The following is a 12,955-nucleotide window of genomic DNA, read 5'->3' as shown; positions in this document are numbered from 1 at the left end:
CAATTGCGGGTGTATTACAGCAGTGATTCACCTCAAGCCCAAATCCAGCCTGGAAGCACTGATAGGGAAGGGAGTGAGATTAAGAGAGAGAAAGAGAGAGAGTGTGCAATTTTGGTTGTAGTACACAGTGAATGTTTTCTGCAGCATTGGTGTGTACAACAACTGAAAAGCTAATAGTAGCCAACCAGTTAGGGTGAGCAGAGCACTAAAAGCGTATTGTCCTCTATTAAGTGTAACCTGTGTGTACATCTATGTGGTGTACCATTTTGTTCTTGTTAAAGTCTCAAGGGCCTAGTTACTGTGAAAGGCCAGGCAAAAGCACACACCTGCTGGTGTTGTAGAAAAATACTGTTTTAAGCATACTGGAGCGCATTGTACTCCCCTCATAAGTGCATACCACATACGTACATCTAAGTAGTGTACCATTTTGTTCCTGTTAAAGTCTCAAGGGCCTAGTTACTGTGAAACACCAGCCTAAAGTACACACCTGCTGCTGTTCTAGACAAATACTGTTTTAAGTGTAGTGGAGCATATTTTACTCCCCTCACATAAGCACTAACTATGTCAGGCAGAGAAGTGCCAGGACATTCACAGTGGAGTGTCAGCGGCCTAAATTCATCAGGCGCAGGCAGAGGTTACAGCAGTCTAGGGGCGAGTGGCAGAAGGAGTCGCAGCGAGAGGCACTGGAGCATCATACAAGTTTATTTTGTCACTGTAGCCTCTTTTTTCTATGTTGTTCATTGACAATTGCTTTTACAGTACTTGTAGCATTTTCAAGAATTTTGAAGAAACATTTCAGGCAAGACCCATAAATAGTGTTGTGCCTAGTAACAGCGGGGGCAGCTCATGATGTGAAGATTCTGTCTTTGTTGTTCTTAGAATCTACTTGTCATGAAATGCTTCCTCCATGCACTCACTGAAGATTTATGGGGTATGTCAAAACATATATCACTGAGGGGTACAACCCAAAAACATAACTTTTACTAAATGTAGCTAAAAGAAAGGGTAAGGTAAGAGTTGCGAAACAGAGAAAAAATTATTTGTGGTTTGAAATAAAAAAAAAACTGCAATTCTGCAACTTTAAGTCATTGATTTAGTTTTTGTGCCGTTCACATTGCAGTAAAACTGATGTTATCTTTATTCTGCAAGTCATGAGTAAAGCAATAATTCATTTATATAATTGGAGCTGTATGCTGGCTTATTTTTGCACCATGACCTGTACTTTTTATCAGTACCATTTTGGTGTCAGTGGGATTTTTTAATGGCTTTAAAATGCATTGGGGTCAAGATCATTATTTTTTAATAGTTCGGATGTTTCTGCACATAGTGACACCAAATGTGTCTATATTTTTGGGGAGTTTAGACTCTTACTAGTTGGGTAAAGGAGGACATTTACATTTTTATTATTTGGGTTTTTTAAATATGTAAAAAAAAAAAAAGATTTTCACTTTTTTGTTCTCCATTTTATCAGGGCTGGGGAGTCAGAGTCGGAGTCGAGGAGTCAGACGAAATTTTGGGTACCTGACTCCGTCTCCTACAAAATTTAGATTGGAATAATAAAAAAAATAAAAATAAGCAAGTTTACTGTGAGAATAAAGACCAATGCAAGCAGTGCCTCATGTAACCGCAAAACGAACACGTTAAGTGACTGTGAACATGCTTTTCATGTGCTTTACTATTTGGCACACAACGCACAATTAAGAGCGGCAATGCTTATACTTTACACAGTGTTGTGTCCTGCTGTTACAGGGAACCCATGGGTAACCTAGCCTCTCACTGATAAGGAATTAAGTAAATATGTTTTTTGCAGGACTAGAGACACTTGCATAAGTGAAGGGAATGGAGGGTCAATAGTTCAAGACTGAAGCTGTAAACTATTGGAAAAACTGCTGCCATTCAGCTAAGGCTATAAAAACTTGTAAACTCGATTGTTAGCTTAAAGGGGTACTCCGCCCCTAGACATCAAGAGGGGCGGAGTACCCCTTTAAACTTCACTATGGGGTTCTACTAGGGAAATCATGTTTTATAATAAATGCCCCTTCCTATATCCTCCCACTGCCCTATCTTCAGCAGCATATCAGCACACAAACTGTTCAATACAGTAGACTGTTGGCTTCCCAGCCAATAGTTGTGTGGTAATGACATGTATGTTGCCTTTCTTTCCTTCAAGGAATGTATAAAATACATTCACATATTAATACAGAGGAGTCAGGGAGTCGGAGTTGGAAGCACAGAAAACTCCGGAGTCGGAGTTGGAGTCTGAGTCGGAACATTTATCTACCGTCTCCACAGCCCTGCATTTTATAAGCAATCATTAGATTGCTTTTACAGTTCTGAACTGTAGCCTGAGGCAAACTGCACAATAAGATCTCCGTTTGGCAGGCATGGAGACCTTCATATGGCCTTAGGATGCCATAGTCACTATTTAGCACCCTGCAACTTTTTTTTTTTTTTGTAGTGGTGCCGATTGGACCTCTTAAAGTTCTGCCAGTTCTCTGCATGCTGCAATTACTATTGACCGTGGCATACAGAGGATTAAACTACTAGGATTGAAAAGTCCAATCCTGGCAGTTGCAGGCAGGTGTTGGCTGTAGTATACAGCTGACACCCGCTGCATATAGAGATGGCTAAGTTCTTAAGCCCCATCTATATGAGATGACATCAGAGCACTGTGAAAAGGTATATCATTAAGAGGTTAAGATAAATTGAATAAAAATTATGTTTTTGGATCTCTCTAGCACTAGGCATAACACATTGTATTCATTTTGCCTACAGCGTTTATTTAAAGGAGTTACCCATCCTTTTTAAATTGATGGTCTATTCTTAGGATTAACTATCAATATTAAGTTGCTGGGCATCCAACTCCTTACACCCTTACGGATCAGTCCTTTAAAGAGGACATAATGCATGTACAAGTGCTGCAGCCTCCAAAAGATACATGCCTGAAGGCTTATTGCTACCTAAAGTAAGGCATTTGCAAACTATTGTATGTTGTGCCATTCAGAAGAATGAGACAACTGTAGTACTTCTATGATAAACAAAGTACAAACCAGCCTGCCGCCTAGACTGCAGCACTGGGTCCTTCACGTCAACCCTTACAAACAGCTGATCAGTGGGGTTGCCAGGAGTCAGACCCCCACCAATCTAATATTGATGTTCAATCCTAAGGATGGACCATCAACTTTGAAAAGGTTGGGATAACCTTTATGGTTTGGGCTAAAACGCAGCAAAGGTGACAAGATGTAGTGTTTCACGTGTCATTATGTGATAGTGTAACCCATTGTAAAGCATTTAAGAAGTGCTAGTCCACAATGTAGAGCGTTGCAGTTTTTCATAGCAGTTGATGATTGAAGAATTGCAGACATTAAAAAATAACATTTTTAAATTCAACTGGTGCAAGAAAGTTTAACAGTTTTGTAAATGAATTCTATTTAAAAATCGTAATCCTTCCAGTACTTATCAGCTGCTATATGCTCCGGAGGAAGTTCTTTTCATTTAGAATTTTATTTTCTGTCTGACCACAGTGCTCTCTGCTGACACCTCTCTCCATGTCAGTAACTGTCCAGAGCAGAAACAAATCCCTACAAATCTCCTGCTCTGGACAGTTCCTGACATGGAGAGGTGTCAGCAGAGAGCACTGTGGTCAGGCAGAAAATAAATTCAAAAAGAAAATCACTTCCTCTGGCGCATACAGCAGCTGATAAGTACTGGAAGGATTACAATTTTTAAAAAGAAGTAATTTACAAATCTGTTTAACTTTTTAGCACCAGTTGATTTAAAAAAAAGTTTTCCATCGGCGTACCCCTTTAAACATCATCAGTATCAGGAACCAGTCACTTGTGTACGTATTCTGGAATAAATTGTATTGATGCCGGCTAACTATGATGCTCATAAATCTTGCCTTTGGTGTAAAGTGCATGCATTGTAATGTAAGGTCGTAGAGAATGTCATGTCTGCGCTTAGCCTATCTGTGTCTGCTTTATGGAGCTTTCCGTGCATTAATTTGAGAGTGATAATAAGTTGTTTGTTGATTGCAGTTTCTCTCTCCATCTCAGACAGCCGGACCAGAAATGATTAATTATTCTTCATTATTTCTCTAATCCGAGTGACTGGAATATTCACAATATATGTGAGTTTGTCAGTGGCCTGCTTTGCGATCATGTTCATCTAATATTAATAGCACATTTATCTCCTGAAAGAGGCAGACATAATGCATTGGGAAATTAAGATGGAAGTATTGATCAGTTGCTTCATTGTGCAGAAGTGATGGGGAAGGCGCTTATCTATAGAAGATGCCAAGTGGCTGAGGCTCTATTATGAAACTGTTAGGCCAATCTTTCATTATATCAATTTTTATTTCAGAAGACTCAAATTAATACAGGTGTCACTAGCCCTATTAAAGAGTGGCTTAGTATAGCACATGAAAAATGTGCAAGCATCCGCCAAAAGCTACGTATTGTTAAATGAAGTGAATAGACTTTTTGGAAATAATTTTAAATCTAAATGTTATATTATTCTTCAGCTTTTGAATCCTGACATTTTGCATTTGATGTAACAATAGCTTTGTAATGAATGCAGTGATTGAGATGGAAATGCATATTTTATTTAGTGGTTTGAAAAGAAGGAATTCATCTTGCAGTATGGTGAGAACTGTAGTTGCATATTACTAAAGCCCTAGAAGGGTAGATGCCTAATTGATTAGGTCCTTATGTAGATGGCTGTAATGTGGCTACATTCTAGCCCCTATATTCTGTCTGCAAGACCTAGACTGCCCGCCCTTCAAGAAAACTGAGCTTAAACTACAGTAGAAACCTAAAGTGATCTGCTCACTTGAATCATGATAGTTTCAATATAGTGTGATGTACTGTATATTGTATTGGTGCTTGTGCTATAACCTCTTGGATTTTGGAGTTTGTAGTGCCAGCATATATATCGAAATAACAGATTATGATCTTTTAAATTACCTCTTTTAAATACAAAGGGAGGATTTTTCAAAGCTGTCTTATTTCCCCCTTTAATAAAGACCAACCTACAGAGGGTTAGGCTGGTCTATTCTGCGCTTAATTTATCCAAAGTCGCACGGCTCTTGATAAATTCTGCACACGGACTTCAGGATCTACGGTTTAGACTGTATTTATCCCCTTAACGACAATGGACGTAAATGTACCTCATGGTGACATGGTACTTAGCGCACCATGATGTACATTTACACGCCGCCATGATCGCAAGCACCGGAGCCGTGCTCGTGTCATGCCCAGCAGGTCCCGGCTGCTATCAGAAGCCAGGGACCCGCCGGTAATGGCGGACATCCCCTATCGCGCGGATGTCTGCCATTAACCCCTCAGATGCCGTGATCAACACAGATCACGACATCTGCAGCAGTGCGTTACTTTGAATGAATGATCAGATCGCCCACAGCGCTGCCGCGGCGATCCGATCATCCAACATGGCAGCCGGAGGTCCCCTCACCTGGCTACGGCCGTCTCCCAGGGTCTTCTGCTCTGGTCTGAGATCGAGCTGAAGATCACTGATAATACTGATCAGTGCTATGTCCTTTACATAGCACTGAACATTATTAGCAATCAACTAATTGCTATGAATAAAAGTAAAAAAATAAAAATAAAGGAAAACATTTTTAAATTAAAAAGTTTACAAAATTTGAAAAATCCCCTCCCCCAATAAAAAAGTTAATCGTCCGTTACCCCCAAAAGAGCGTAAAAAGAGCGTAAAAAAAATTAATACCCATATTTGGTATCAGCGTGTGCGTAAAAGACTGAACTATTAAAATATATTGGGAACGGTGAATGGCGTAAAGGTAAAAAAATTTAAAAAAAAATCCAAAATTGCTGCTTTTTTGTCACATCTTATTCCCCCAAAAAATGTATAAAAAAATGTATAAAAAGAAAATCTAAGCAAAAGTGGTACTGATAAAAACTACAGATAATGGCGCAAAATTTTTTTTGCTAAATTGCGGTTTTGTTTTAAATTTTCCAACATACATTATATTTGTATTATTGCGCCGTATATTTTATGGTAAAATAAGTGATGTAATTACAAAGTAGAATTGGTGACGCAAAAAACAAGCCCTCATATGGGTCTGTGGATGGAAATATAAGAGAGTTATGATTTTTAGAAGGCGAGGAGGAAAAACAAAAATGCTAAAATAAAATTGGTCTGGTCCTTTATGCCAAAATGGGCCTGGTCCTTAAGGGGTTAAACCTGCTTCAGCATGGTCTGACAATTCAGCATACTTTCGGCCGATACGACTTTTCCAATGCATTTTTCCATCTAAAATAGACTAGAATTAATCATGTTCTAAAAATCCTCTAAAGCAAAAGTCGCACGTATTTAGACTGCGACTTTCTGTGCGACAATTTTAGAAGGGAAAAAACTGTCTAAATTCTTTGCTAAATCTCCCCCAAAGAGTTTCTAATCTGGCTTTTAATAAAGATAAAGAACCGTAACCATGAAAATACCATAACCACCATAAGGCAACTGGTCTTTATCCTCCCTACTCAAACTCTGTTGGCAATGTAAAATTGGACAATATAGTATGTAGTGATATGTAAAGAATACTTATATGACACTTGACATATATTTTTGCATTATGCAACTCAAATCATAATTAGTATTATAACTTCGGTTTGGCCTCTTTATAGTGATTGTCATGCTAAGTAAGCATTATTCGTTGAATTTAAAAAATTCAATATAGCAGCAACAGTTGGCTGTTACTAAATTGTGCTGTAAACAAAATTAGTAAACAGGAAAAATACATTCATCTTATATACTGTAACCATTATTAGGATGGTGACAATGGCTTTCCAGTAATGTTAAATGTAACCTACAAAAGATCCTTAAAACTATCAAAGAAAACTCTAATAACATGAGTTTCGTCATGAAGCTCTGCTAGAAGCAGCTCTCCCTCTGGACCCGTGTTTCTCAATGTTCCCGAGTCAAGCCATGCTCAAATTAATTTCATCTTAGTACCCTCAAGGCTATGATAATACACTGTAATGTGCCTATTCACATCACAGCATGAAGGCATTCTGAGTATCCCTGAGAGACATGGCACTAGAGGCCTACATTAGGATCCCGCGGGACCCAACCCAAAATGTGCTGGCGCGAGCGGTCAGGAGGCTGCTGCGGGCAGGCGCGAGTGGTCAAGCATTATGCTACACTATCCCGCACCACTGCGGCAGCCTCAATATAATAAGTCCGACTCAGTGACTCCCAGTTAGCCCTGATGCTCCTCCCCCTGCCGCCGCCATTTTGTGGAGCCCACTCTCAGTCTGCCCTGGAGGATCATCTGTACTCCATCTTAGATGATCCTGAAAATGATCCATCATCTTTTGCTGCCGGGCCCAGTAGGTCAGAGCGGGCTCGTGCGACGGGCACACACACACACACACACACACACACACACTGCCACCAATGTTACTCACTCACAATTCACACACACAGTGTGCTGTGCTGCAGCCCGGGCTGGGTATATAAGTGCACTGACTGCATCTGTCGGTGATCCTCCCAGCCAGGGCCTCTGCCTGCACTGCTATTCATATGGGGGTAAGTGCACTGCAGAGCATTGCACCCTAGTGTCTTCTACATACACTGGGGTGCAATGCTCTGCAGTCTGTACATACCCCCACCTGGAAAGGAATGTATACACACACACTGCTATACACATGGGGGGGTATGTGCAGACTGCAGAGCATTGCACCCTAGGTCTGTACATTCCTATGTTAGCAGGAGCGGGCGGGATTGGACAAACATTTTAGCGGGAGCAGGTGGGATTGGATACAAATGTTGCGGAGCAGGCGGGAGTGGAGCAAACACCCTGCGGTAGCGGGCGGAATTGGTCAGAAAATTATCGGGAGCGGGATTGAAAAACCAGTCCCGCGCAGGGCTCTACATGGCACTGTGGAATCCACATTCCACAAGTTGAGAAAGTATACTCTGAAGACTTGGCATGTCTGTGCACCACATAGGTTGCCCATTGATTCCAATAGTTGCCATGTAATTTGGGCTGCAACTAATGATTATTTTTATAATGGATTAGTTGGCCAGTCATATTTTTGATTAATTGACTAATCGGATGAAAAACAATAGTGGAAAAGATCTTTTGTAAGCTGGATTAGGGAGGGATCTGTACTGAAGAGTGTGGGTAACTTAATGGGGTGACCTTGTACCAGAGGTTGAGAGACAGTTAATGAGAAGAGGGGATCAGATCGGGTCAGATTATTGGTCTTCTGTGTGTTTGTTAGTAAGGGATGAGAGTTCTGTGGAGGCTTAGAGGAGTAGATTTTTTTTCATATTGATATATGTCTGTTATTTTTTATTTTATTTTTTTTAGATATATAATTTCCTTTTTTGCTTTTTATATAAGGTGTATTCCTCATCCTGGTCTCTTACCTGTGGCCAGAGAGGGGGTACAGCACATTTCCTTATTGTCCAGTGGCATCCTATGTACCTCCAGCAGCCTGTACCCCCTTAACTATTCATACAGACCCCTGTATGGAAAACCAGCTTACATTATGCTGCTGACTGTACATTGGTATAACACTGCATGGATAAGCAAGTTTACCATTTATGTTGTTAGTCACACTAAAGAAATTAACACATTTTTATTCTTTCTGCATAATTGTTGTAAATTATTCACCATTATATATTCTAGGAACTGTAATAGGTGTGGTAATCTATACTGGAAAAGAAACAAGAAGTGTAATGAATACATCAAATCCAAAAAACAAGGTAAGGGTGTTATTTTATCTATAAATGTAAAAAAAAATATATATATATATATATATATATATATACACACCTGAGAGAAAGTACAGCTGGAATCAATTGTTATTGTTGCTAAAATTTACTATTGCTAAACTGCATCCTTATAATATTCAGTAATGACTCACAGCAACTGACAGACTAAGTAGATCATATCCCAGGATACACCAGGGGAGAAAAACCTGTCCAGAGAATACGTTTCTGAGTTGCCATAGCAACCAATCAGATTGCTTCTTTCATTTTTGAAAAGGCATCTAAAAAATGATAGAAGCAATCTGATTGGTTGCTATGGGTGACTCAGCAACTTTTCCTATGGACAGGTTTTGAATTTCCCCCACCATGTCTACAGTCAACATCACTGTTCTGTGATAAATGCTAGCTAGATATGATCCAGGATAAACTTATCTATTTAACCTCCTTGCTCTCAGGCTCCTCTTCAGCTCCAGGTTGATGGTGTCAGGAGCCAGTCCAGTGGCGCCTGAACCTTACAGGAGAGTAAGTAGTATCAGCTAGTGAGGGAGATTTATCAAACTGTTTTGAAATTTGTCTCTCAGAAAGTCTCAGTCGGTTTAGTTGAGACTTGTATGCGACTTTTGGTTTAGAGCTTTTCTCTTCACAACAAGCATAGTGGTGTATAATAGAGCACAAAAAAGCAGTGGTTATTAATTTATCATCTGCGACTTTTCCTGAGACCAAGTCAGCCCAGGTGATAATAAAATCTAAATAGGAGGCGGGAAGTTCGTCCCCCAAATTTATGAAACAGTGTGCGACTTTTGATAAATTTGTTGCACACTAGACCAAAAACTTCGTGACTTTTGGGGGGAGATTTATCATTGCTTTTAGAGCATTTTTTTGTCTGTTTTGGAGCAGTTCAGGCGCAAGCAGCATATTTAGCGACTTTTATGCGTCTTTTGATATAGACAGTTTCACTCTTTTTGCCTACTCATAGAACTTTTTCTTTTTGACCATGCAGTGGTCACATATTTATCATTTGCGACTTTTGTCAAAAGTCGCTATTTTGTGCGCAAAGGTACTTTTTTTTAGGTGCAAAGCTACACCACCTACCAGTAGGCTTAAGAATCACTTCTACCTTCCACAATTTAACCTTTAACCTCTTGTGGACAACAGCGTCCCACTCCTTTTCTATGACACGGGATCAGGAGCTGAGCCCGGGTCATAGCTGGGTGGTCCTGGCCACTATCTGCCACCAGGACTCATCTATAATACCAGACATCACCGACCACGGTGATGCCCAGCTTTAACCCCTTAGACACCACAATCAAATTTGATTGTAGCTTCTAAAATGCAAGTAAAAATGTCCATCAGCTCTTTGAAAATAAGTAAAAACACCTAACCTGCCAAATTCAGGACCCGGGAAAGCGTCTACTTCCCTCCCTCACAAGCGTCTAGAAATAGTGTATGTGGTAGAGCTTTTCCCACCACAGCAGAGCTGCGCAAAATTCATCATCCTGCCGTACCTTCTTCATAAATAAGATGCACGCTAGTCAAACCCACCACCCAAATAAATGTTAAAATAGCTCCACTGTAGACGTTCTTTGATAAATTTGGGCCTTCATGTCTAAACTACTGCAAAAAATAGATCAGGATGATAAATCTCCCCCATTGTCTTTTGGATTACTTCAATAAATATTAAGTGGTTTAACAAAAAAAAAAAGAGGGCAGTTTCTATTGTTCCATCTAAAACATCATAGTGGGTGAGTGTGTCAATGAGGGACTTGCTTGGTTCTCTTTTAACCTCTTGGAGACACAGGGCGTATGCATATGCCCTCCATCGCCGATCCTTAAGGACCCAGGGCATACCTGTACGCCTGTGGGAATTCCGGTTCCCCCCGCTTGCCGGTCAGGGACCGGACCGGGATGCCTGCTGAAATCATTCAGCAGGGACCCATGCTGATCAATTCAGATCAGCGTTTTGCGGCGATACTGTGTCAATCTGGTCCCCGGTGACCCAGGTTTGACCCGTAGGGTAATTTTGGTATTAGAAGCAAGGGTAATTCATGCATCCAGGTCCGTCCCTATGCAAATCTGTAATTTAGGCCTCAAATGCGCATGGCGCTTTCTTACTTCGGAGACCTGACGTATTTCAAGGTAACAATTTAGTGCCACATATGGGGTATTTCCGTACACAGGAAAATTTGCCTAACAAATTTTGGTGGGCTTTTTCTCATTTCACCCCTTATGAAAAGGTAAAGTTGGGGTCTACACCAGCATGTTGTTGTAAAATGTTTTTATTTTTTACACTAACATGCTGGTGTTGCCCCATACTTTTCATTTTCACAAGAGGTAAAAAGAAAAAAAAGACCCCAAAATTTGTAATGCAATTTTTCCCCGTACGAAAATACCCATTATATGGACGTAAAATGCTCTGCGGATGCAAAACAGGGTTCAGGAGTAAGAGCACACTATTTACATTTGAGGTCTAAATTGGTAATTTACACAGGGGTGGCTGATTTTAAAGCGGTTCTGACATAAACACACAAAAAAAAAAAAATACCCACATGTGACCCCATTTTGGAAACTAGACCTCTCATGGAACATAACATGGGGTATAGTGAGCCTTAACACCCCACAGGTGTTTGATGAATTTTCATTAAAGGGGTTATCCAGGAAAAAACTTTTTTTTATATATCAGCTAGCTCCAGAAAGTCAAACAGATTTAGCAAATTACTTCTATTAAGAAATATTAATCCTTTCAGTACTTATGAGCTACTGAGGTTGAGTTGTTCTTTTTTAAGTGCAAACCTCTTCTAAACTGAGCTGTTCCCGAGACACGTGTCATCAGAGAGCACTTAGACAGAAAAGAACAACTCAACTTCAGAAGCTCCTAAGTACTGAAAGGATTAAGATTTTTTAATAGAAGTAATTTACAAATCTGTTTAACTTTCTGGAGCCAGTTGATATATATAAAAGCAAGTTTTTCCCTGGATAACAACTTTAAAGTTGGATGGGAAAATGAAAACAAAAAATTTTTTTTCACTAAAATGCTGGCGTTACCCTAAATTTTTCATTTTCACAAGGGAAAATAGGAAAAAAAAGCCCCCAAAATATGTGACCCCATTTCTTCTGAGTAACAGAAGAACATACCCCATATGTGGATGTAAAGTGCTCTGTGGGCGCACTACAATGCTCAGAAGAGAAGGAGTGCCATTGGGCTTTTGGAGAGAAAATTTGTCCGGAATTAAAGGCCACGTGCGTTTACAAAGCCCCCATTTTGCAAGAACAATGGACCCCCCCACATGTGACCCCATTTTGGAAACTACACCCCTCACCTAATATTAGTATGGGGTACAGTGAGCATTTACACCCCACAGGTGTCTGACAGATTTTGGAACAATGGTCCGTGTAATTTTTCATTTGCACAGCATACTGTTCCAAAGATCTGTCAAACGCCAATGGGGTGTAAATGCTCACTGCACCCCTTATTAAATTCTGTGAAGGGTATAGTTTCCAAAATGGGGTCTTTCGTTGGTGGGGGGGGGGGGGGGGGGGTCCACTGTTCTGGCACCATGGGGGCTTTGTAAACGCACATGGCCCCCGACTTCCATTCCAAACAAATTCTCTCTCCAAAAGCTCAATGGCGCTCCTTCTCTTCTGTGCATTGTAGTTCATCCGCACATCCACACATGGGGTATTTCCATACTCAAAAGAAATGGTATTACAAATTTTGGGGGGCATTTTCTCTTATTACCCCTTGTAAAAAAAAAAATTAATTTGGGGAAAAACAGCATTTTTGTGAAATTTTTTCCATTTTACACATCCGAATTTAATGAAATGTCATCAAACACCGGTGGGGTGTTAAGGCTCATTGTACTCCTTTTTACGTTCCTTGAGGGGTGTAGTTTACAAAATAGTATGCCATGTGTTTTTTTTGCTGTCCTGGCACCATAGGGGCTTCCTAAATGCGACATGCCGCCCCAAAAAACATTTCAGCAAAATTTGCTTTCCAAAATCCAAATGTGACTCCTTCTCATCTGAGCATTGTAGTGCGCCAGCAGAGCACTTGACGTCTACACATGGTGTATTTCCATACTCAGAAGGAATGGGGTTACAATTTTTGGGGGCCATTTTATCCTATTACCCCTTGTAAAAATTTAAAATTTGGGGCAAAAACTGCATTTTAGTGACATTTTTTTTTTATTTCTTTTACACATCC

General features: G+C 40.2%; 1 protein-coding gene across 3 annotated transcripts in view; it reads left to right on the top strand.

The window, feature by feature from the left end:
• ATP9B (ATPase phospholipid transporting 9B (putative)) overlaps positions 1 to 12,955 on the top strand; it is a 323,289-nt gene that overhangs the window by 160,674 nt on the left and 149,660 nt on the right. For all 3 annotated transcript variants that reach the window (XM_056521396.1, XM_056521395.1, XM_056521397.1), the window contains exon 11: positions 8,672 to 8,748. In XM_056521396.1, coding sequence (XP_056377371.1) covers positions 8,672 to 8,748 — 77 coding nt within the window. The remainder of the gene's footprint in view (positions 1 to 8,671; positions 8,749 to 12,955) is intronic.

This window comes from Hyla sarda, chromosome 5 (genome assembly GCF_029499605.1).
Source record: "Hyla sarda isolate aHylSar1 chromosome 5, aHylSar1.hap1, whole genome shotgun sequence".
Classification (NCBI taxonomy): domain Eukaryota; kingdom Metazoa; phylum Chordata; class Amphibia; order Anura; family Hylidae; genus Hyla; species Hyla sarda.
The sequence above is the reverse complement of the archived record's forward strand: the minus strand, read 5'-3'. Positions and strand labels throughout refer to the sequence as shown.